General features: G+C 38.7%; 2 protein-coding genes across 2 annotated transcripts in view; both read right to left on the reverse strand.

Moving 5' to 3' along the window:
- The window catches only part of TUBGCP6 (tubulin gamma complex component 6), a 40433-nt gene extending 25154 nt beyond the window's left edge, over positions 1 to 15279 (reverse strand). Inside the window, exons 1-20 of the mRNA XM_012568975.5 lie at positions 15140 to 15279; positions 14463 to 14529; positions 13475 to 13609; positions 13076 to 13172; positions 12340 to 12437; positions 12159 to 12263; positions 11911 to 11979; positions 11153 to 11279; positions 10608 to 10673; positions 10186 to 10245; positions 9718 to 9807; positions 8400 to 8506; positions 6746 to 6813; positions 5993 to 6263; positions 5279 to 5366; positions 3854 to 3939; positions 3331 to 3384; positions 2655 to 2739; positions 2025 to 2210; positions 106 to 265 (exon numbers count right to left, since the gene is read on the reverse strand). Of these exons, the coding sequence (XP_012424429.5) occupies positions 106 to 265; positions 2025 to 2210; positions 2655 to 2739; positions 3331 to 3384; positions 3854 to 3939; positions 5279 to 5366; positions 5993 to 6263; positions 6746 to 6813; positions 8400 to 8506; positions 9718 to 9807; positions 10186 to 10245; positions 10608 to 10673; positions 11153 to 11279; positions 11911 to 11979; positions 12159 to 12263; positions 12340 to 12437; positions 13076 to 13172; positions 13475 to 13609; positions 14463 to 14527 (2017 nt within the window). The 5' untranslated portion in view covers positions 14528 to 14529; positions 15140 to 15279. The remainder of the gene's footprint in view (positions 1 to 105; positions 266 to 2024; positions 2211 to 2654; positions 2740 to 3330; positions 3385 to 3853; positions 3940 to 5278; positions 5367 to 5992; positions 6264 to 6745; positions 6814 to 8399; positions 8507 to 9717; positions 9808 to 10185; positions 10246 to 10607; positions 10674 to 11152; positions 11280 to 11910; positions 11980 to 12158; positions 12264 to 12339; positions 12438 to 13075; positions 13173 to 13474; positions 13610 to 14462; positions 14530 to 15139) is intronic.
- Positions 15280 to 16680: 1401 nt separating this feature from the next.
- Positions 16681 to 20160, reverse strand: LOC100230811 (secreted frizzled-related protein 2). Its single transcript, XM_030263959.4, has 4 exons — positions 19874 to 20160; positions 19170 to 19339; positions 18198 to 18290; positions 16681 to 17125 (listed from the first exon to the last, which is right to left on the reverse strand). Exons 1-4 carry the CDS (start codon positions 20158 to 20160, stop codon positions 16815 to 16817), a joined length of 861 nt encoding a protein of 286 aa, XP_030119819.4. The 3' UTR covers positions 16681 to 16814.
- Positions 20161 to 25311: the final 5151 nt, after the last annotated feature.

The raw sequence follows: 25311 nt of genomic DNA on the forward strand, positions 1-25311 counted from the left end.
CTGGTCCCAATGACTTTAAATGTCCCACTGACTTACAGGATCCAGCTGTATTTATATGATCTTTTCAGAAACTTACAGGGTTAAAAATAAAATCAGGCAACTTACCTGAACACTGAAGCATTTTCCATTCCTGCTGAAATTGGTCCCTCAATGCTTTTATTTTATTTACTTTTTCTTGGGTAGGAGGTACATAAATTCCAAAGGAAGGTGTAGAAGCACCCACTAATGCTTTGGCTATACTTTGCATTAAACTTATCTCTGTGTCCTAATTAGGAAGAAAAAATACCCCTGTGAACCAACCTCTCTTTGTTTCAGTGATAAATGAAGTATTTTAAAACAAGCTTTTGTAATTAAATTGCTAGCATTAGTAGCAAGAATGAGCAATCTTCCATTTTCAAATAAAAATGTGTCCAAACTGAGTTTTTTTTCTGAAAACTGTAAATTAATTTTCATCTGTCGTAAAACTTGTTTTTTTCAAATGGAAAAAGAATCCAACTTTTCCCTTTATGACTAAAAAGAAATAATGCTGGGTTAAGGACAGAAAATATTATGAGGCTAAGGGGAGCATGCAGCTTGCTTACTTCATGCATCATTTACCTTCTATGAGTGGAAAATAGTAATATATTTTGCTTATTCAAGAAATCTTTTTGAATTCTCACAGTCTAAATCAGTATCATTTCCTTGCAGAAATTTGATTTGAAATGTTGATGCTATATGAAGATTATATTTGGAAGACTGTAACACTTTTTTTAAGAAATAAAAATCTTTTTTCAAGTACTCTAAAAAGCCATGTACATGCATTAGAAAATCATGATGCTGTTATGGAGCTACCTGCAGAATACCAATGTAAAAGTATCAATCACTTTTTTAACATGTCTGCCTAATATCCTTTTATTGTCAGAGTTTACACTTCAGAAATCAGTAATTCTTTCAATTTCATACTCCTAATTAGCAGTGTGCAAATACATTATTTATGGATACTGCATATCAATGTACAAATTATTTTAGCTTAGCCAATTTATGTATCAGCATTGTAAATTAAAACAAATAACATTGAGAAAACTACAGAATAAATTATGTCAAAATCCACTTAATTGGCAGCTTAATGAATAGCATGGCTTTAATTGGGTACTTGCTGGAGAACAGATTAGAGTAAGCATACATGAACAATTTTTTGTTTTTTCTCATTGTTGAAGAACTAGAAGGCACAAAAGTAATCAAAAGTTACCGTTTCATAGATCACACAGAGAAACTGTGTTACTCACAACCACAGGATGCTGGAAAGGCCAAGAGTGGAAATTGAGTTCTTTATGTGATTATACAAATTCATGGAAGATACACTCACTGACCACTGCTCTGGATACAGCCTCCAACTCCTTAATTTAGGCGTTCTTAATGTGGTAGCATATGGAAAAAACCTAAGGAAAGTCCCTACATTTTTTATTTTCTTTCCCTGCTCTCTACGTGAAACGCAAAGCTTGGGCACTCTGGCCCTCAATTATGTAATATCCCAATTAAGTTCACTTGAAGGATATGCGCCCTTGTGATTGATGTTCTGCAGGCTGGAAGTTGTGTGTGACAAAGCACAGCACCCAGGAGAGGAGAGGAAATTTAGTGGCCTGTTATGAACAGAACAGTGGGCTGCTTTCAATCACATCTGATGGAAAGAGGCCAGATGATTTAACAGGCAGGAACTGCCTCTTTCCAGGAGACAACTGAGCTGTGGATCCCAGATAAAAATGGAAGTTGTGGCAAACTGACAGAACATCTATGGTTCACAGACATAACCATGCGTTATGCCTTGAGTTCATGCCTCGGCTTCTCCACTGTGCAGGCTGCGACTGCTGCCTACAGCCTGGTGGGCAGCTGTGTCCTGTCTTGTTTTCAGGACAGAAAGAACCTTGGGCAGTTTGTGCTGTGAATTCAGGGGTACCAAAGACAGCCAGTATTTTCTGCTGGGAGGCTTGAAGCAGTTCACACCAACATGTCTGCCAGATGTACCATGGCTTAGCATCACTTCTTACCTCAATCACAGCAATAATTCGAGACTCAGCTAATCCTCGTAGTAAAGCAACAAGCAGAGAAATCCCACTTATTCCAAGGCTCCTGTTTGGTCCAACAGCTATTACTGTTAGGTTTGGTTGATAACTATATGCTACAGGAAGAATGAATCCAAGTACAGCAGAAAAGAAATCATTTCCTTCAGCATCCTTTAACAACAAAAACAACAAATTAGTTAGCACAAATATAAAGATCCAAATTCCCAGATACAAAATAAAACAAAAAGGCGACTCTCATAAAGCTTTTGAGTGACGTAGAAAACAGGATACTGATCTATTTTCTCAGCAATTTTTATATTAAACATGCAGGATCATTCATCTTTTCCTTAGTGTCTTTGTAGTGTAAGTCTGCCTTACTAAAGATGAATTGCAGCAACTATGGAATGTTTCCTCAAACCTATGCATTCTAATACATTCTAAAGCTGTGGGAAGGAGTAGTAACCTGACAAGGGAAAAAAAAGGAATAATTTTCAAAGGTCCAAAGTGGAGTAAGGTGTGTAATTCTTAATGTAATTTTATAAATTCCTAAGTATATTCTATTATTTCTGTTTAAAAAAAAAATCTCCTATATTGTTTCTAGAAGATGACTCTTACCTCTTTCCAGTTTAGAGAAATGTAGTGTTTGCAGCTGGTCTTTCTAGACTGTTCTTTCTCACAGATGTTTATGACAAGCATTTTTCTGTAAACAAAAACCCCACTTGAGTATTTAACCAATTATTTCCTGATGGGATATTTTCTTCCATCATTCTTTAAATACTAATTCATAATACAGGAACAAATAACTATTTGTATTAGTACATTTCAAAATGTAAATAACTACATCTGAAATACTTTTTATGGTATTTTTAAAAAGATGATTAAAGACTATTGGCAAATTGCTTTTAAGAAAAAGGGGAGGTGGAAAAAATATATATATAAGTAAAGAAGACTTTCAATAAGGAACTCTGCATCAGCAATATGCCTCCTGCAGTTATAGGGGAGATAGGTCTCCTATTTAATGAATAATGTCATTGTATTTTCAGTAACAACCTAAATTTCAATCAATACAGAAGGATTATACTTCAAACCTACCACCGAATGCATGAACTAGCATTTAGAGACAATCATTTTACTTTGAAGAGATATTTGGGGATATTTTGTATTATGTCTAAAGCTAAACTTCATAAATGTCAGCCCATGACTGATTCCTTAGTGCAGATTTCATCACATATACAGATCTATGATATAAAGTCCTTGGGACTGTACCCCCTAACATAAAGGGAGGTCTCACCCATCTTCTGTGTTTGGTATCATCTGCATGTCTCCAACAAATACACAAAGCACTCTGCAGAAAACAAAAATTTATATATATTTACAAGTAATTTTTTTTTTCTGTTAGTGCAATTTATATAAAAGTTTGCGTGCAGATTAGAAGCATTAAAAAGACTGTATATTGAATTTGGTCCATTAAAAGTAGAAATAAAACACATTTAGGGCAGCTCAAGGGAACCCCATTTCTTCCATCAAATACTGGGGAGGAAAAAAAAAAATCAAGAAACAGTCCCCAGGCCAAAGCCAATTGAAATCTGATAAAGAAGGTGTAGGCTAGCACAGCCATCATCCTTACAATTTTTTTGCCTTTGGAAAGGCAAAAGGTTGTTGCTGGTGTATACACTATTACCTGGATTACATGTTGAAAATGCTATGTGTGTGGGCATGCTATTTATTTTAAAATCAAGATTTCACAGGCAATTTGCCACACTTAATTTTTAACATGTTGCTAAAGGGCTCTAAATGCAAATATAAAAATTCACCTTTGAAGTCCAAAACGAACAGAATGTCTTAGTGCAACAGCAGCAGAAAGAGCAGCTGTGGGTGATGCTGCAATTCCATTACACACCTACAAAATAAATTTTTCATTCAGAAGCAATGCTGCAAAAGATCACAATTGTTTAAGTGTAACGGCTGTATTAATTATTTTCTACAGAAAGGCCATATTTGATTATTATTCCATAAACAGCACTATTGTTTTAAAAGTAAGCGTACCAGAAGGCAACTGTCAAAATAACTTTTCTGGGGGAAGGCCATGCTCACTGGGTCTCTATATAGTCTGAAAACTGCACAGAAAAATACACCCAATGAAAAGGAGGTTGTTTCTGAATATTCTGATTTTTCCTTTAACCTAGGCAAACTATTATTTTCTGGAAAATACAACTGCCACATTACTCAGTCAACCCTTGAGTGTTCATTTGTGGTGTGTGCTTTGAACACTACATAAATGCTAAGCAAAAAGATATCTTTCCCTCTCATTCCTCCTCTTTGTCAGCACAAAAATTTAACTTACATCTGCAATTCATTAGAAGTTCTATTTCTTTTTAGCAGTAACATTTCTTAAAATCTACTTATAGGCTCTCCTGGAACTATGTGCAGTTTATAATGTCAGAAATTTGTCCTGGAGATCTTCACATGTGACTTCTAAGATCAAGATGCCTTAGAAGAAAGAGACCATTGTGGTAGTTACTCTTCCTTATAGGCCTGGTACCTTAAAGAGAGCTTTTCACTCAAAGGAAGAGTGACTTATTATGATGTAATATTTTAAACTTGTTTTCAGTTCTTCTTGTATGCTCATCCAAGTTTTTACACATAAATACGGATATGCACCCTCTAAGCCTCCCATCTCTTCATTCCTGACCCTGCAAGAATCAAAACACTGAACTAGAATTACTCTGTTCAGAATCTGCGCATACAACAGAGCTGTTGAAAATGCCACCATAGAGTATGTGTGTGCATGCACTTGTAAGTCAAAATTTACCGTATAAACTTTGTACATTGAGACAGGAAAAGTATTGACATTTCTTCATATCTCTTGCTGTTGCTTACTGGTGCTTGATACAGCAACTTCTGCACCCCTTAACTGGAAGACTTAATGCCTGGCTCCCTTGTGAGTCTGAGAGCAACAAGTAAGCTCTTAGGGACTCGTATTCTGTTAGTACCTATAGAAAGTCTGGACAATGAGTTGCCCAAAGATTATTAGAAAGATGGATTTGGGTTAACAGCTATCCTTAAATAGTAGTTTTCTCATCTTCCATGCTCACTCATAGCTAAACACATTACAGCTGAGATTAGTGAACTTGGAAGATAAATAATAACTAATATTTGGGTAACAATATAGTAGAAGCAAAAAATCAGAGGAATCCCACTCCACCCCTACCCCCAAGACCAAGGCAGTATATTATTACCTCCTTCTTAAGTATTTTATCTAGGATCACAAACATACTGCCAAGAGAGAGCAAAGTTTCCTCTTTCACAAGGTCTGCATAAAAGCCACTGTAAAAGAAATTACATGAAGAAAAACTAGGTAAGAGGCGATACTGTCTTCAAAGAGGACACTGATAAAGTGCTTTGCAGCTAGTATTAATGGGGTACATTTTGTATAGGTGCTACACATTGATTCTCAGAAACCTGCTCTAGCAGGAAGATGACAACACTGGTGCCTGACAGTCTTCATCTCCCTAAACCTGACTCCATTCTGCACTGCAAACAAAAATGTCTGATGATATTCAGGAAACAGAGTCCTGTCAAAATTAGATGAAGACAAGACAAAACATTGCATTTCTCAAATCAGAGCAGTTTGGTATTTTTCCCAGCTAAAAGTGAGTACAGAGCTTTAAGACAGCTTCCTAGCAAAATCTCTTTCTAAATTAATACATTCGCATTAGCTGTCCTATCTCTACTGAAAGAGTTGTAGAGAAAAAGTATTCTGATTATTTCTTTAAAGGATTTCAGGCTATGAGTGCTATACAACACAAATGACTTTATTTATAAAGGAAGAAATTCTGGCTGTAAGTGGGTAGACTAAGGCCAAAAAGATGACCATGGCAGACAAAGAGCTAGATGACAGTCTGTATACGGACCTCTCATACTCTGGGGAAAATAAAAAAAATAGGACCAACCTGACAAGAGCTTTTATTTCTGTTTTGTCCATTTCCTTCACCAGCTGAACATGCTCAGGAAAAAAATGTTCTGAACCTTCAGAGCCAGTTGCTGCTGTTTTGATGGGAGGCATTGGAAGTAGAATATTTTTCATGTGCAATTCCAAAAACCTTTCTACTTTGACGGTGTTGTTGTTGTTAGTGATCTGAGATTCATCTTCTGTGGAGGGATTTGAATTAGCCTTCTTTAGTAAGTGTGATTTAGTGCTCAAATTTTGTAAAAATGATGTATCTAGAGAAAAAGAAAGAGAGGTTTCACAGGTATTAGTTTCTAAGCAATGTGTTAATTTGGATATATTTATTCACAGAATAGAATACATCAGTATTCACAGTATGCATATTTACTTCCATGCACTAGCTACAATGTTTCCTGACACAGATGTTATTTTTTCAGTGCTACTACATTTGTTTTAATCTAGTGAAAGGTCATGTATTGTAATAAGGCTTATGCCTATATTTTTGACACAGAAAACAGCATCCTCAAACAAAGATACCAAAGTGCTACTTTTTGACATGATGTTTGCCAGCTTCAGAAAGCTCTTTTCAGACCAGCTGATGACAAGACTTCAAATGAAGCCTCATACTGCTTCATCAGTCACTTGATGAATAACTGCTTGTTCAATTAGTTTAGTCCGCTGGTATTAATTTTAATAACTTTCAACTTCTGTATAAATCCATTTATCAACAGCATTTTCTTGAATTAAGAGAAACTACCTTCATAAGCCAACCATTTCCAGTAGGGTTTATGAGCTGCTCTCACATTTTGAATAGATTCAACAGCACTAAAAAATAAACCAGATTAACAGTATTAGCAATAATGAAAATCATAACTTACCTCAACCAAAAAAAAAAAAAAAAATCCAACTGAAAATGAACAAACTCTGATCTCTTCCAAGAATGCAAAACAGAACAACAGTCAATGGGCACATTGCTTGAAAAGATTAGAGAGTCAAAAAAGAAAACTGAAGAACACATACAGAATGTACACACATTTACACAGTGAGTGAAATCCCAACCCTGTTGGAGGAAGCACACCTGTATGAGTTCAGGAAAAATTTCTCCTGTCTGTCAATGTTTTGCCAAGAGATTTTATCTACACAATGTAAAGATTTAATTGATTGACTCAAAAGCAAGACAATCTGTTCAGGTACTAAGTATATCACATACCCTGCTATTCTTTGTGTTGAAGTCTCCTTTTTATTATCACTGGTATTTGCAGCACTATGAGCAAACGGTCCCACTGCATTAGCTGTCATACAAACATAATTCTGGTTGTGTTAAATCCAGAAGAAAATCCGTGTACGTGAAGATTACTAGTAAGGTGTTCAAGAGCTGGACTGATATGCTGGATAAGTATGTAATTAACTATCTATGATGAAGGATTACGGCAATATGAGATATGACAGCTGGTAGAGAATAAAAAGAGGACACAGATGGCTTATAGGATGTACTAGGAGCAAAATAACCAGTTTTGCTCCATCAGTTTACCAAATGCAACTCAGCCCACAATCTATGTATATCCACACTGTTTCCCTGACTGATTCAAGCCCTGAGCTTTAACTAACACAGCCAACTACAGGGTGCTGCCACCAAAGTGCATGAGAAGCACTTCTGCTAGAAAAAGCACAGGACAGCTACTGAGCTGGGAGAAAGATGGAGGACAGAACATGGAGATGTGGAGGAGACAGCGCAGACAGGTAGAGAGAAAGACACTCATTAGATGTGGGACTGATTCAGGCCCAAGGTTCAGAATGCTTTCCTAGGTCAGATTACACCACTGTACAAACACAGTCTTGGTGTCTCTGAAAAGAAGTTAGACTTGAAATTTAATTATCTTGGTACAGCTCTACATAGTCAACTGCTTTTTCAGCCCAGGCCTTGATGCTCCAAATTCCAGAAACACAAGTATTCGTCAAGACTGGCTTGCACAGCATCAACTCTCACTGAAAGGTTTGCCCCAGCTATTGCTGTACTACAGTGACTGAAGTGGCTCTGGGGTCTGAAGCAGTAATCCTTGCAGTTGCATACATTGCCAAATAGTGGCTGTAGATAACTGGTATTACCCTGATTACAGCAGGATTATCGCAGCCTGGAGTGAGATGGATTTCTATAGGATAACAAGGCCTAAAGATAAAATGGCTTATAGTTTTATGCTATAAGATCTCACAATTTGAAGTAATTTCAGAAACAAAAGTATATAAAACTGTACCTTGGAGGACTTTTTAAAAATGCAAGTTATCCGAAGTAGAAAATAATATATTATAAACTACAATATTAAAACCTTACTTCAGCAAAATGTTCAAAGCATGAATGTCTTTAGTCTCGTTGAAAAACACATTAGTTGTTCTAAAATTCTTTATATGCTTACCTTAGACAAGGTGCCATTTCTCCAGTTATTTGAGGTACAGGATCTCCAAGCAAAGTTTTTACAGTCATGCACACTGATTCACCCAATGATTTCAAGTGGTATCCACCCTAAAAAGTATTTTGTGTCAACTAAGGCACAAGTACTTTTAATATGTCTCTGAATTTCAACAGAGAAAATAAACTATCCTTTTGAAATGTATCTGTATTTACAGAAACAGAAGATGATATGCAAGTATATCTAAGTCAATGATTTTTCAGTATGAAAACAGTAACTTAGTGGCCAACTGCTGAACTTCACTGGCATCCCATGATTAGACTCACTTCATCATAGTTCAAGTAACTTCAGAAATCAGTCATTACTCTGCCATTAAAAAAATGCCTTCTCCATTCCCATCTACAACATGCCATCTTCAACAATCCTTGTGGAAGATTCCTGAGAAGGCAAATGCTATCACTAGCCTCTAAAATGACTGTACAAGAGAACTCCCCCACACTTTTAAGAAGTGGTTGCCTAATAGTTTGGCAGAATCTGGAGAACAAGATGGATTTAAGACGGGTAGGTGACATGCAGGAAGCCATCTATCACCTATGGAGCAGTGACACCACCTGTGCTAGGAGTGAATGCTTACTTGCACTTCAGCTAATAGACAAAAATGTCTATAATAACCTGCTAGAAGAAAGGTCATGCAAAACACAAGGTCAAGTGAATCAATTAATATACAATTCACTCAGCAATATTTCCACACACTTATTTACCTGAAAAGCCACTATTTTTCTAACATGCAGCTGAAATAGGGGGTTGAAGTCTAGATTTCAAAAGGAGAAAACATTTTAATTGTTAAAAAAATAATAAAAAAGAGCTCCTAAGGAGCCTGCATACAATCATTAAATCAAAAAAGAGGGAATTTTCTTAGTGTTCCATTACTAAGTAAGAGTATATTTAGGTTAAAAGATTTTATAAAGTCTCCTGGACTAAGATACACTTGTAAAAACATTGGTATCACAGCTTATTCACTAAATACATTTTAATGAGTTTGGGACTGTCAAGAGAAGTAGACTAATCACTGTTCACAAGAACTGAACAGTTCTGTGGAAGATATGTTTTTTTGAATGATGAGCATATGGCTCCTTTGTTTCAAAACTCTATAGTGTAAGAGCAGTGTAAAATCTTAAGTCATTTAAGCATTCCTGGTACTCAATAGGAAGATAAAAATAAGAAATTATTTTGTTAAGCAGTTTCACTTCCTAGCTTCTAGTTTGCCCTAAATGCCTCTAACACAAAGACCTTTCCCCTAGGAGTACATTTCAAAAGTCTTTACCTCTAGGATGACACACAGCTTTCCATTAGCTAACTGCATCAGGAAATGGGTAAGGTGGGCAAAAACCTCAGGAGTGGCATTCATCTGACCCTAAACCAAAGAAAAAATTTTAAGAGATGACACCTTGATTCAAAAACACTGGTAAGAAACTCAAACAAACAATCTGAAGTACCCAAGTCTGAGATAGAATACCAGAAGAGTTGCCTCTCGTTGTATCAAACAGAACGCTGAACCAACTTCATTTAAGGAATGTGAAAAAAACCAACACAGTAATTACACAGATGGAATAACCTGTCTTTATATGTCTTGTTGTAATGTTTAATGAACTTGGGTCAGGCTAAAAATTCACGCATGTGTTTTTACCTTGATCAAAGTGAATTTCACTTAGCAATCACAAGACATTAAAACAGCAAGAATATTTTCCTAATCGATTCATGACTGACAACACACAGACCACAAGTTACTTACCTCAGGGTCACCAATTCCAGAATCGTATCCAGAGGAGACAATAACCAGTTCAGGATCAAACTGTTATAAAAGAGAGATAGTTGCAGCACATCTTTATGTCCTATTTTCAATTTTGTACAGCCTTTCAACTGTACCATGATCAGCTGTTATTTCAATTTGAATATGAAAACAAGTAAGGATTCTCCTTGAATACATTATCCTTTTACACTATTTTTGTATCTGCTGGAGAAGTTGCAGATGATTCTGTTGAATATTTAAAAACTACAATTCCATAAATACTATTCAGTTGATCAGGGGCAACGTCATACCAGCAGAATAAATATATTAACTATGCTACTGGCAATTACTGCATTTCTGTAAAATATGCAATGGTACCTGCTTAAGAAACACTTAGGAAGTGCTCTTTGGCAGTAAAAAATTACCTCAAAAGCCATCGGAAGCAACACATGGAAAAATGCAGCAAGATAATCTGAATTTCCCATCCCAACCTGAAAAATTAAGAGAAACACAGGGCATGTTTTCCAATTGGAATGATAAATTTTCTAAGGTTCTTCAAGACTTTAGGGAAAGATATGAGAAGTTAAAGATGAGGCAATCTTATGAAGTACAGTAAAAAATCCTCTATTTAAGTAAAGTGCATAAATATCCACCCTTTTTTATCTTAATGAGCTTCAGCTCTCTGCTAAACAAGGATGGATGTAACCACCTCCTGAAACACTTTTTGATTTGATGGCCAGACAAGACATTCAAGTAAAAATGAGTGTGTAAATTCTTCTCTCCCTTTTAGTTTTTAGACATTATCACATTCTGAGCCATATTTTTCCAGCAGACCTTCCCGACAGGAAGGATATACACTGTGTAAGACATTTGCCAAGCAAGTGAAGCAATGCACTTACTCAAAGTGTCATCCAAAGGATGAAATACAAAGTTATTGCACTTGCTTTGCTGTATTGTAAACAATATTTACCTTATTCCAAGGCAAATTTATGTTAAAACCTTTTCCTTTTCCCAGACCTACAGCATCATAATCGGATTCTCTGAGTGATGGCCAGAACTCCTGATGTTCATAGCGATGCCAAGAAAAGTACAAAACACTGGGGAAAAAAAAAAATCCAATTTGACAAAAATGTTGTGGAAATGACTTTATATCCTCAACCTGATGACTGCATTGCCTGAAAACAAGAAAATAAAACTATCCTATCCTTTCTCCTTAGTTCTCTCAAAGGATTTAGACTGAAAACTGGTACAGTAGGTTCTATATCAAAATTAACCTAAAAATTAACATGCTAAAAATGTCTTGTAAGTATGCGCTCTACACAGATAAAATACAAGGTTTTTTCAGAACAGCAGACTTGTTTCTAGAACCTACGTATGTTGCTCTTCCAAAAAAAAAAAAAGTTCATATATTTTATCCAACTATTACTTGAAGACTTTAACTGAGAGATTCACGAACAGAGAATAGATGTACTACCACAGTAGTGGCAAACCAAGGTAATTACATTACTTATTTTGTTTATTATTCTTTAAAGTAGAACAGATTTACATTTTATTTTGATTTAGATATTTCCTTCTATTTTGTAACAAATGAAAACCAGAGAGACTAAAATAGCAAGGTGAATGTTTCACAAGACTCTAGTTTTAGAAGTTTAAGAAATCTTACTCTCTAGAAGGGCAAGCAATCTTTAAACAGCTGACATTAAACAAGAAAAAAAAAATCCTTCAAACCTTGGATCTTCTTCAAATATATATTGAGTTCCTTGCCCGTGGTGCACATCCCAGTCAACAATTAGGATTCTGTACAGATCAGTAAAAGAAAACAGAGGAAGAGCCACAGCATCTTAATCTACAGAAGGTTTAAAAGAAAAATGTTTTTTCTGAACCAAAAGGAACTTGACACCCAGAAAGCTCTAGACATTAATATAAACTAGTAAAATGTCAAACTGCTTACATACTAGAGTCAACCATGCACTTACCTCTGCAGACCATATTTCAGTTTTGCATATTCTGCTGCAATAGCAACGTTGTTGAACAAACAAAACCCGTTAGCTGCATTTCTCTGGCTGTGGTGACCTGGAGGTCTGAACCAAAATTTTATAAATTATTCACAACAGAAGGAATTTTGCTAAGTGAAAACTTCCTCACGTATTTTCTTACCTGACTAACGCCATTCCATTGTGCACTTTTCCTGCCATCACAGCATCTACCAGCTGCAACGCTGCTCCTACTGCTAGTCTGGCACAGCGGTAAGTGCTCTGAGAAAGAGAAACTCATCAGCTTCAACACGGCACCCATGCCATGCTTTAGCATCCCAACAGCAAACTGGCTTGACAGAATTCTACCCCACTGAAGCTATATGAAAATATCTGAAACAGAACTTTACAACCCAGGTTCCAATGTGCTTTCCCCTATGACTACCAGTGATCACCATAATCTTTATAAGGATGCTCTCTGTGGAGCAGTTAAAAATGTGAGATGGATGTATTGAGTGGAATACCATGGCATCTTTGAAAATAAGGAATGAAACCGTACAGAAACATAACAGAAAATTTAATCTCAATTTCATGGCACAACATTTAAGAGCAATTGTTACCAAAGTGTGATTTGCAGGTTATTAATGGTCTACAGTGACAAAAATAGAGCTAAAATTTGAGTAGTGCATTATACTGGTGTGATACAATTACAAAATAGATGACAGAACACTTGAGCAATTTAAATTACAGCATTCTACTAAACTAGAAACAGAAAATGACAATATCATAAATAAACATGAGACTACATAAGTAGCAAAAAAAGTATTTTTAATTTTTCCCCTTCTTAGAAAAATGCCACTCTGGTGCAGTAACACAAATAGTTTTAACTCCCAACAGAGGAAGCGGTTTAACTTACACACCGGATGAAAGAAAAAAGCATCGTAATTTTTGGAGACCCTTTTCAGCTCCTCTTCGTTCATTGTCTGAGTGCTTTTTGCCACTTCCAAGTGCTCTAAACTGCAGGAGAAAGAGATTAACACAACACTTAAGTAAGCAACTATAAATAGTTTTTAGAAGTTTACTTGTATTCCTATGTATAAATCAGCATTCATTGCTTAAGACCCCACAGAGTGAGAATGTAGATTTAGGGGAATAGCAGATTCATAATTCAGCATTCAACATTGTGACACATTTTCCATTGAAATTGATGGAAGCCATTGAATTTTTGAACACTCTTTTCAAATAGATCAAAATATAATCTAGAGGTATGAGATCTGCTGTTTCATTGAATTAATCTAAATGAAAGTTCAGTTTCAGACCTGTGAACCAACAGGATGTCCTCCTCGCTTCCTTCTCTGGCAGGCACAGGGACACACCTTTCCACAAGATGGTAACTTCTAAGCTGCTCATAGGAGGAGGAAAGTCTTTCTGGCACTTCAATATCACAAATGGGACTAAAAATAAACAATAATTATATTCCTGTAATACTATACCAACACAAGTACCTAATACACTTCATAAAGCCTAGCTTTTAACTCCCCATTTTAAGCAAATTCATTACCCTAAAAGAGAGATACATGAGAGTAAAAATGGGAAAAAAATCTTTAAGTATTTTCTGTTTCGGAACTGAGTCAGAAATTGATTCTAAAATATGTAAGCAAAAACTAATCTTAAAAAAACCCTAAACAAACAATATAATAGCATCATTTTTTTCTTTCTTCTCTCACTGGTAAAAAGTTGCAATGCTTAGCTACAGACACAGGAATGCTGCAATTAAAAGCTGTAGGTTACAATGAAGGTGAACAGAGAAGAAGCAGGTGTCGGAGAGAAGACAACAATGGACTGTTACTTTGAGCACTGCAAAGGAACTTTTCTAATTTATACTAATTTAAGTAATATACAAATTTCTAACTGAATGAAATTGACATGTTTCAGCTGAGTGAGTATATCTACACACTTTTCCAAGGTCAATGATACTTTAAGTTTATAAACAATTTAATTAGCCTAAAACACATTATTTAGAGGGCTACTGAGATGTCTCATCCTAACAAGTCTTTTTAAGGTCTCCCAGACTGGATGCCTGTAGCTTCTCAAATCCAGTTTCAGATAATCATTACAGTATCTAGACACAAATTGTGAATAAATTTTTTTTTTTTCCTCTTAGAGTTACGACGTTCTTTTTACTTGGAAATTACAGGAAGTACCACCAGATACTTCCTATTACATTTACAAAAAATGCATTTATTTGGTAGTGCTGTCACAACTCCTAATAAGAATCCAAAATTAAAAACGATAGCAGTGACTTACTCATTCCAAAGTAGTTTGTGAGTGGTCATCTCCTCATCATAAATCAGTGCTGTTCCTGAAGCCATTGCTACAACCAAACAGAATAAGAACACCAAGACACTTATTTCACATCATAAGCAAACTTAAACCAGTTACTATTACAATAGATTGTCAGAATGTAAGTACAGAGCATACGTGCTAGCATGACGATTTTGTACTTTACACTTTGTACTTATAGAATTTACAGAGGGAAATCAAATAAGAACATTAAGGACTCCGATTCTGACAAAGCCGCGCCCGCCGAAACGGGGAGCGGGCGGGCAGGGCTCACAAGGGCCGGGCGGGGCGCACAAGGAGCGAGCGGGCAAGGCTCTCAAGGAGTGGGCAGGGCTCACAAGCGCCGGGCAGGGCTCACAAGCGCCGGGCAGGGCTCACAAGCGCCGGGCAGGGCTCACAAGCGCCGGGCAGGGCTCACAAGCGCCGGGCAGGGCTCACAAGCGCCGGGCAGGGCTCACAAGGGCCGGGCAGGGCTCACAAGGGCCGGGCAGGGCTCACAAGGGCCGGGCAGGGCTCACAAGCGCCGGGCAGGGCTCACAAGCGCCGGGCAGGGCTCACAAGGGCCGGGCAGGGCCCACAAGCACCGGGCGGCGGAGGCGCCGAGCACAGGCCGCCTCCTCCCCCACGGCACTCAGCCTTACCTGCGCGGCGAGGCCGAGCAGCCGCGGGGGAGAACCTCAGCTACAAAGGCACAAATAGGAACAACAGGATTTCGTACACCACGCGCAAAGCAGGGGTCTGTTTGGTTTAGAACTTCATCGGTCTTTCACAAACCCCAGAGAGACGTTGAAGAGAGATAAATAAGCCGACGGGCAGACAGCGGATGCGAGTACCCCGGGCCCCGGGTGCGCTCCGCTCCGCCGCTCGGCCCCGGCGCCCGGCAGCGCCTCACGGGACCAGCGCGGCCCCGCCCGGCGGCGCCTTCCGAGGGCGGGGAGGGCGCGGGGGCGGCGCGGCCCGGGCCCGGCTGTGGGCGCGCCGAGCGCAGCCCCGCCCCGGGCGCGCCGGCAGCGCTCTTTGAGGCGCGGTTCGAATCGTGCTTGGGTCGCGCTGCGGAGCTCTGCGGCCCGGGCAGGCGCGGCCACAGGGCCGTGCCCGGAGAGTGCAACCTCTGGAAGGGTTTTAGCGTGAACATTTAGCGTAGAACTGACCCAAGAGCAAAGCAACCCCGAGCCCCGGGCTGTGCGTCATCTACTGGCATAATGAAAAATAAAGTAAGAGCCTGGGCTACAGAGGTGACTTCTCCGTTTCCGCACTGATGCACCCGGGCGCTGGTGCCTCTCCGGCCCGTCCAGCCGGCACGTGTGTGTACACAGCTTCTCGATTATTGACCGCTTCTTTGCTCGGTTTCCACCACTTTCCCAGTTATTTCCCAATAACGTGATACAAACCTGCACTTCTGGGGAATGTATCAGAAACCCAGATCATTACTGGTGCGAATTCTAGAAATCTACTGCCCATAAACTTTCCTCGTATTTGTTTCAAGAAAATATAATAATAGACATTGTATTATTGAAATAGTTTCTAATTTATGTGTTGCCAGCTGTTACTGTGTTTATTATACACATTTATGAAACTAAAATTAAGTCAATTTCTGTCCATCCTCGTGTAGTCTTTAATGTCAGTGTATTGCACTGACCATGAGGATGCTAATCACGTGCCTAATGTTTTGTTTTTGTTTTTTTTTTAATATTTTGACTCCATTAGTTCCCTGCAGACCATTTGGAGAACGGGTAAATTTTATAAATTAACTTTTGTAATGTGTTTGAAAATGAAAAGGGACTTTTCAGTAGCAGGGATCTGATTTATGACACCCAGTAAATAAATATTCTTGCGACTGGGGCCAAACATACCGGGTTAATTATTCTTCTCTTTATTCCGCTCTGATTCCGGCAAAAGAGACCAGCAGAGGGCTGTCTCCTTTCAAAATACTCCAACGGGAGACAATGAGGTGGATTCATGAAACGTTAGGCAAGGGAAAGGTTAGGTAACTGAAGAAAATGGTAGAGCAAGTGGTATAGACAAATACACTGAAAGCAGCTGGATTTGAAAGTGGTTTATGCTGTTTTTTGCACATATTACATTTTTTTAAATCATAACTCAAAGAAGCATTTATCCCTAGCTGTCCAAGTTCAAACAGGATGAGCTGTAAAACTACCAAAAGGAAACTTGATAATAATGTGGTTTGAGTTCAACTTACAATACAATTTAAAAGGAAATGAAAGCTTTATAGTCAACTTATAATACATTCCTATTTACAATATAGATTTGGCATGAGAAATATAATAATCTTTTTACAAATAATATGATAAATATTTACAAGCATTTATGGTATCTCCACTTCTGAGTGGCCAAAGTCAGCTGGGAGTCCTTCCTCTGCCAGCGATAAATCTGTTTTACTAAAATGATGCCCTCTTCAATATTCCCCACAAGGAGATACACCATGGGACGGTGGGTTGGATTCATCCTCTCTATACATTTTTCATTAATTAGCAGCCACTGTTGTATCATGCTCTGAGTTTCATAGGGCAAGAGTGAGCCCTGGGTAATGAATTCCACCTGGCATTCAATGTTATACTCTTGGTCCTCAAGTGCTGTTTTCTTCTTGGACAGCTTTACTTTCACTGCTAAGGAAAAAGGAAAAGGAAATGCAAGTCAGACCATTTTTCAAATGCAATAAAAAATAATACCAGTGAAAACAGAAAAATTCCTTAAAAATATGATCATAATTTATGTTGACAGAATATGGTGAAGCCTTTTCCAGCCAAAGTTTAAAACATTTTTGAAAAATAAATTTTATGTAGTAAAGTTTGTTTTTTTTTTTCCATTGAATTAGGTGACTAGGAAAAAATATTTTCACAAGTGCAAGTAATTTATTTTTACCATCACCATATTATGTCAAACTTCAAGTAATTAGATGTTGTAAGCTTTTGGTCTTATTCTTGTATCACAAAACTGCCCAGCAACTGCCCAAGCAATCTTCCTGAAACTCACCTTGTCCATGTGTGGAATCCCTAGGCAAAAATGGTTTGCTGATACCACCCTTTTAGATATTCCCTTCTCATTATAGACATCTACCTACCCCACCTGACTCCATCCACACTTTTTAGCAAGACATTTGTCTGTATTTCTTGATCTAATGCTAGCCAAAGTCGCTGGAAGTCTCTGCAGTCCCATTAAAGGGCTTTCCAGGAAGTCTCTATGGCAAACTCCACTCATCACTCCAACAAGACAACAGGAGATAAGAATTCCTTCTACTGATATGATTTTCTGAATCTCCTTCTGAGTAAGTTAGGTATCACAAAAAAACTCATTCACAAAAGTAGCAAAGATACACCATATACTTGTAAAACACCAAAGCTTTACTTTCAGTTTACATGCTAATAAAAGGCAAACTTGCTTATTTGGCTGCTTTTGGCAGAAATATTTTCCATAAAGCATGTTGTAGCCAACTAGACCAGAACAGATATTTGGTTGGAAACTAGATCATTGATAAATCTTTCATGCACAATAAATCCTCCTTATATTTAGATTAGAAATAACTTATTCTGAAAACCAACCTAAAGCTAAGTTAGCAGCTAAACTCTTAATCCTTTGAAATCCCTGCAGAAACTGTCACTAATTGTAATCCTACTTTTAAAGCATTTAGAAGAAGAGTTGTTAGTCTCTTTTACACCAGGTATATTAGCAAGGACTTACCAAAGTTACTGTCACAGAAAACTTCAAGAACTCTTTTGTGTGTAAAGAATTCTTCCACTGCTGGACAAGTCTGGCAGGTAGGCTTTGGTAGGACTGATAAGAAATTACAAAGTCTCATTGTTATCTTTTAGAATAATTTGTTTTAATTTTCTGCTGCCAAAGCTGAGAGCCCACTGTTTAACCACAGGAATGACAGCCAAAATACACATCAAATACAGAGCCAGTGATAATAGGTAAAAAGCCAACACATTTCTCTGAAAACAAGGCTAGAGATGAAAAGGAGTTTCATTTTCCATGCCCATTCAGCCCTTGTTTTGGCTGACAAGATCAATTATCAGCAACAAATAAGGTAACAAATACAGTATAATTTTTAACACAACTAGAGTGGGTGTAAGGGGTTAGGTGGCCGATTCTGTCAGTCACTCTGGATTCAGCTGTGCTAAGCCTGTGAATATACATGAATTTGGGTGTGCTAGCAGCAACTTAATCTTGCTCTTTTCCACAGAGTTATGAAGTGTGAGTGCATTTGAAGATTTGAACATTAATGCCAAGATAACTAATGCTTCTTTAAGGAAAATCAGATAACATCATCCCAATTTTACTAAACTGATCTGAAAATAGCTTGTTGTATACATAAATGCATCTGTGATAAGGGCCATTGATAAGTCTATAAAGAGACCTCAAAGCAATTCAAACACGGTGTGCTGCTGTGTGTAGGACACTGTGCAGGGTGATAAGTGCTTCCTCCGTACCGCAGCACAGCCTCTGCGCTGCTGACTTGCAGCGCTGCAGGTCTGCTGCAGCTCGCACTGCCAGCGCTGGCACCCATCTGCATGAACACGTACAGAGCAAAGCTAACCTCGACTGCACTGACAGACCCGCAGAAATGTCTGGGAACAGAGTCCCCAGTATCTCCTCGATTCCCAGGAACGCTGGGTATGGCCACCCTCCCCTCCGCCACCTTGGAGCTACCTTTGTGCAAGTGTTTGTAGTCCCTGGTGAGAGGCGCCAGGCACATGTCCTCGTCTGCAGGGAATCGGTCGCAGGCCAGGCTGGCCGGCCAGCGGTGCCCGTGGCACAGGAGCGCGGGGGCGCAGCTGTCACGGACAGCGGCACACATACTCCTGCAGGGATGGATGAACCTGTCGTGGGAGCAATATCGGCTGAGTCAGCTAGCTCAGCGATAACAGAACCTATTGCAACAGTGATTTCTGTGCCAAGTACATCATCTTTGCCGACATTTAACATCCTTCGATAATAATACAATTCCAGAAGCAGCAGCCGTGCAAATTATGCGAGCAGTCTGTGTAAGGACTGAGCTTACAATGTTTAGTTATGATTTGAAAAATGCGTTTATGGCAATCTGAGAAAACCTTCAGTATGAGCCTGATTCTATTCACTGTAGGTGCTTCAACCCTAAATGAATAAGAATAAAGTTCAGCTGTAACAAAATAAAACATTATATCCCTTGACAACACCATTCATGTTCCCAAGGCAAACTAAAATTGAAGTGGAACAAGTTTTCAGTACTTTTTTTTATGATGAATACAAAAAAGCTAACAGAATTACTTCAGAAAACGTGGAGATCACCTTTAGATTATAATAAACATGCATTTGATTTCATTCCTGTTCTAGCAAATAAAGGCTGGAGTTTTGTACTGTGCTGTGATACTTACGTATCTAAGCAGATGGGCGCAAACAGGGAGCACAGGAACGTCCTCAGGTGAGGGTGACAGTCTGTGTGTACAAGGTGCTGCCAGGTGGTGGATTTTAGGATAACCTCTGCCATGCTTGTGTGTCCCATCAGGTTGGGAAGTCTCATTTCAGAGTATCCAATGTTGTGGCACATGCCCATCTCCTTGGGTATCACTACACATTTCGTGGATAATCCAATGTCCAAAGCTGTTGCCAATCTTTGGAAAAAATTCACGGCAAAAAGAAGTATTTTTGCAGTCAATAACATCTTCCAGTGACTTCTGGGCTGTTGAACAGGGAGCTGTCAAACCGCTCAAGTGCAGAGGCATGCTGAAAACCTTGTGGCTTATATATCCCAAGAGCTTAATGAACTGTTGGTTATCAACTGCTTATCAAATCACTGAGACAAGACCAGGTCTTATTGCCTAATGAATGGATTGTTGTGACAGCCAGGGAGGTGGAGAAAAAGTATAGCTGTATGTTCCCCAAGGACGCTGATTTGGGTCCCACGGTGTCAGTGGCTGTAGTATGCTATGTAGCATATTAAACTTTGACACCTGGAAGGTTCACCGTGCTTTCAAAAACAAATTAAGAGATCCCCCAGAAACAGGGTTGGGCAGACATGCCGTCTCCTGGGGCTTCTGTGTCTCCTTTGTTTTCAGACACTGCTGACGTGACAGAAAAAACCAGCCCAGATTGACTTATCAAGTGAAAATGTTTTGCTTGTGCTAATGGCCCATGTCTCTTCCACTGTTTTACAATGGAGAAGAGGCACTTTCTTTTGTCAAGCACTGTAAAAGAGACAGACGTCCGCTATTAACCAAGTATTTTGACTGGAAATTTGGATTCCTATTCTGTGACATGCTAAAGGCCTCAACTTTTATTAATTTTAATAGATGCCTGAAAATACAGAATTGAATTTGTAGCACTGTTGTGACTATCAGTATTTATTCAGGAAAAGAGCAGTTACACATTTTTATTATTTTGAATAAAGTGGTCTACATTTAAAAATGCTCAAGTAATGCAGCATTTCAACTATTTATTAATAAATTATGATTGCATTAAAGTGTATGAAAGCAAATGATACCAGATTGTGTACATTTTCTGTTCATAGCACAAAAAAAACTGTGTTATCACTGTTAGTGCAGCTCTTTGCTACAGAGAAGTTGGAAGCCAATCAAAATGAAAGAGGACCCATCTCAGTAATGCATAGCTTACCTATTATGAATAGGAAAGTCAGATTATGAGTTTTAGAAGCTGAAGATCTAAACAAAGCATCTTGTTGAGATTTTTTTATTTGATGAAAATACTTTTTTTCCAATTAGTTATGTGTGTTACTTTTTATTTCCACACCTGGTTATATGATTTATTAGCAGAAATGTTTAGCTATTAATAATTTGTTTGTGGATCTACTGTAAAATATGTCTTGGGTATTAGGCTAAAATAAGTATGTTCATAATAGTCTATCATCTAGCATTACTGATGCTTGATTGAAATACATTTTTTTAGAAACTATAGCTTTTTGTCCTTATACTGAGATTTAGCACACTTAGACAATGCATCACACATAATTTACATGTTTATACTTAAAGGTTAGGTTACTAATCCTAGCATCTTTGAAACCAAAGACAACCCCCTACTGATTTGTCCTTAGCTGCCTTCTTTACTCCAAACTCCTAGTAAAATTACAGTATCTGTTTAAATAAGTAGAAAAAAATGACAGCATGCAAGGTCCCAGCAACTAAAAATGTATTTAAAACAATTGTCAGTTTTTCTTCTCATGCTTTGTTGCCAGACTTGGTGTTTTTTCCCAGCAAATGTGGCTCCTCTGTATCCCTTACCTCACCCCAAAGCAGAGGAACGGAATACCTAAAAAGGCTGTCTTAGGCCTGATGATAGCTTCCCTTTGACAGGTGCTCCAGGCATTTCTTAGGAAGTTAGAGCCTGCAGTAAAAGTTCCATCCTTGCTAAATCTATGCAGGTATGTCTGCAGGCCACACTTTCACACAGCTGCTCTTGCTACCATTGCGCAGTGAAACGACTTCACAAAGTTGCTTAACCCAAGAAGGGGCAGGTCCAGGCTGAGCCAGCTACACAGTCCTTTGTCTTGTAATTTTATGAAATTCATCAAATTCCTCTGTCTCCAGTGATAGTCTTCTGTAATACTTCTCTCATCTGATTGCTATCTGAAAGTAGCTGGCAATATCTCTGTAAGAAGCCTTTCTCTTGCATGTGGAGCATGGTATTACATGCAGATTTCTAAATGATTTCTATTACATGCAGATTTCTAAAACATAGAGTATTTAAGAGAGAGTAAGAGTATCATAAGAGTATTATAAGAAAGAGTATTTGGTCTCTCGATTATTTAGATGTTTGTCTCTCTGTTTTTCTCAGTGACTGTTTCACAACCTGTAAGAAAACTTGATTCATCTTAAAACCTGACTCAGCATTGTTAGTCCAGCTAAGGAAGGTTTGCTGAGTCTCTAGCTGTGCCCTTGGTGCTGCTCTGCAGGAGGAGGGTGGCTGTGCCCTTCCAGGAGCCTTAAACCAGCCCATGCCTCAGTTGTGCTGGGCTGAGCTCTGGCTGTACCCAAAACCTTGGGTGCTGATTTGAGAGGTCCCCTAAATCACGACTGATGGACAGAACAGAAGCTAGCATAATGAGAGCGTGTGAGACAAAGATCATCTAACATACCTATCCTGGCAAACTTAGTCTCCATAGGAACTGTCTTAGAAATAAATAATTGTGTATCTCTGAGTCAGTTTCCTGCCAGGCTTCCCAGGGAGGAGGTGATTTATGAGCCACTGCAGAGCTGTGCTTTAAAGTTTCTTTTAGCCTCTTAGAGGCATCCAGCTATCGTTTGATGCTTTGGTTTTGGAGAGCTGACTTTTGGTAAACTCAAGGGCTGAAGAATTGCCACCGGTTTCAAGAGGAAAATATGCCTAAATGCTATTGCTGGATGCCCATGACTGTACTGGGTCCAAGGGTGGTTCTGAAGCGAGATTATTATCCATAATTCAGTAATTTTTGATAGCCATCTTCTGTCAGGAAAGAGAATAATTTATGGGAGCTTTTGATTTTCTTCTAGAAGTGACTTGGTTCAAGTAGGTCAAATTTCTTACCCTGTGTTTTTTTCAGTGTCATAATTTATTAAGGAATGTACCAATTTGATATCCTTTTCACTCCTGGGTCACTTTTAAGTAAGGGACAGGGCTTTGGTTCTGGCTCAATTATTTTGATGTTCTTCATGAGCAGATGTTACCTTTGAACTTGGTTTGACAGGAAGCCATTATAATTTTAATTTTAGCAGGACTTGCAGAACAGTTATTAAAAGTGAGCATGCAGAATAGATTGCCATTGGTTGGAGAGTGCTAAAGGTCCGCAGATGTTGGCAGAAGCATAACCTGCAGCACCTATGTTGCTGTGCCATAAATTCTCAATTTCTTTGCAAACACTCAGCTGCTCATAGTGGGGAAAAAACATCGACCAAATATACAAACAGATTGATTTTGTGAACACAGTAAACTGTTTTACTGTTGCCACACTATCACAAACATTCAAACTGCACAAAAACTGGTGGCTCAGTATTTCTGTTTGTAGTGATATATGTCTGTAGAGGGTGCTTGAACAAAGACTGACTGAAGTGAAAAAAAAAGGATTATCATGGCAATTGCAGTGCCTGCATACAGTTAGAGATCTCAAAATCTGGAGTCCAGCTATTGCTCTTTGAGACTTCTGAAGAAAGCCGTGTGGTGGTTCCCTTAGCCACAGGCTGTATTTACTGTTCCTGGATATGAGCAAAGGACACCTGCTGATGGAGCGTGATAAGAGGAGCAGTGGCTCCCTCCCTGCCCACCTCTGTGTCCTCTCCTTTGACTGTTACCAGGGAGACAGACAGAGATTAACCAGGAGCCACCCATCAGAGCCCAGTAAGAAACAGGATTGAAATTTTCTTCAAAGAAAGCAGGGGGTTGAGAGCAAATTTGCAGATGTAAGGATTTTTTTTGTTTGAATCTAGACATTTGTTGCAATATTTGGCTGGAGTCATTTTTAACTGGAGTCAATTGCAGAGATGCAAGGCTCCCAGACAAAGATCAAAGAAGGCAGCAGAGAGGTGGTCCTTATTCTGATGAAAGCTTTGCTGAACTAACATCTTTAGTCTGCAATACAGGGTTTATTTAATAACATTTCCTTTGCTTTATTAAAAAAATAATTAGGCCACATGTGGTATTTGTAAAACAGCAGAGATAGAGTCATGGATGCTCTGGAATGCCTTTGAAAAAGCCCCATTGATTTATTTGTCACAATGGTTTAGCATTGGTTCAATTTTTAAAGGACAGAAATACTATATTTCCTTATAAATCTGTAATGGAAATTGTTTCAGGCTCACTGCTTTGGCATGTTCTGCACTGCCCTTTTTACTGTCAGCTGATTAACTGAGAGGAAAGTTTGTTTTAACAGTGAAAGAGAAATTAGATGTTTTGGGTGACCCAAACCTAGTTTCTGACTGCCACATTTCTTCGGGAAGCTTTAACCCTATTGCACTGTCCTCCTGCACACACAGATTGTCCTGGTTAACAATGGTGGGGGGGATGCTGGAGTTAAACATGTTCAAATATGAAGTATTCAGATGCTAAAAGAGTGTGGAGAGGGCACATAAATACCCACACAGATCCCAGTGTATCACTCAGAGCACAAGGGTGTTGAATACTATACAAAAACTGGGTAAGTAGCATTTTCTAAGTAGGCCAAGTCAGCCAGGGCCAAAAAAAAGGACAGAGGGAGATGAGGTGACTTGCTAACCAGCTAGCAGCTGGCACAGGCATACAAATCTGGGCTTTGACATCACAATGTTCATTGACCCATGCAGCTTCTGGAGGTCCTGCCCAGCAATATTTTCTCAATGCAGAGCAGGACAGTCTGTGTGAAGTGATTTTAGAGGAAGAACTGAAATCCAGTACTGACTTACTAGTGGCACACTCACAAAATTGCATTAGGCCATGTCCCCGGTGCTTCACATCAGGACCTTATGGTGAACACCACATTGTTAAATGCTGTGTGAAGCTATTTGCTTTCAAGGTGGATGAAAACAGGAAAGAAATGCTGGCACGGTTGTTTAAAAAGTGGACTTCTGTTTTTAAGCCATAAAAACCATGGCAATAACGTTGGTTTTGCTCCAGAGGTAAGCAAATTCCAAATAAGGGCTTCCAGGTGGGAGCAAAAGACAGTCTATCTGAATTTAAGTACTAGTGATCATGTACCAGATGAGCACCTTCCACAAACAGTTGGTAGTAATAGCCATTCTTCTCTGTTCTCCCCCAGGTAAAAAAAAATTAAATGTCTTAGGGTATTTTTATTCCTTGGCTGGTATTGGTTTGCTGCTTTGACTAATATCTTTCTTTTTGGTCTTGAGTCAGC

The sequence above is a fragment of the Taeniopygia guttata genome, chromosome 1A (assembly GCF_048771995.1).
Source record: "Taeniopygia guttata chromosome 1A, bTaeGut7.mat, whole genome shotgun sequence".
Classification (NCBI taxonomy): domain Eukaryota; kingdom Metazoa; phylum Chordata; class Aves; order Passeriformes; family Estrildidae; genus Taeniopygia; species Taeniopygia guttata.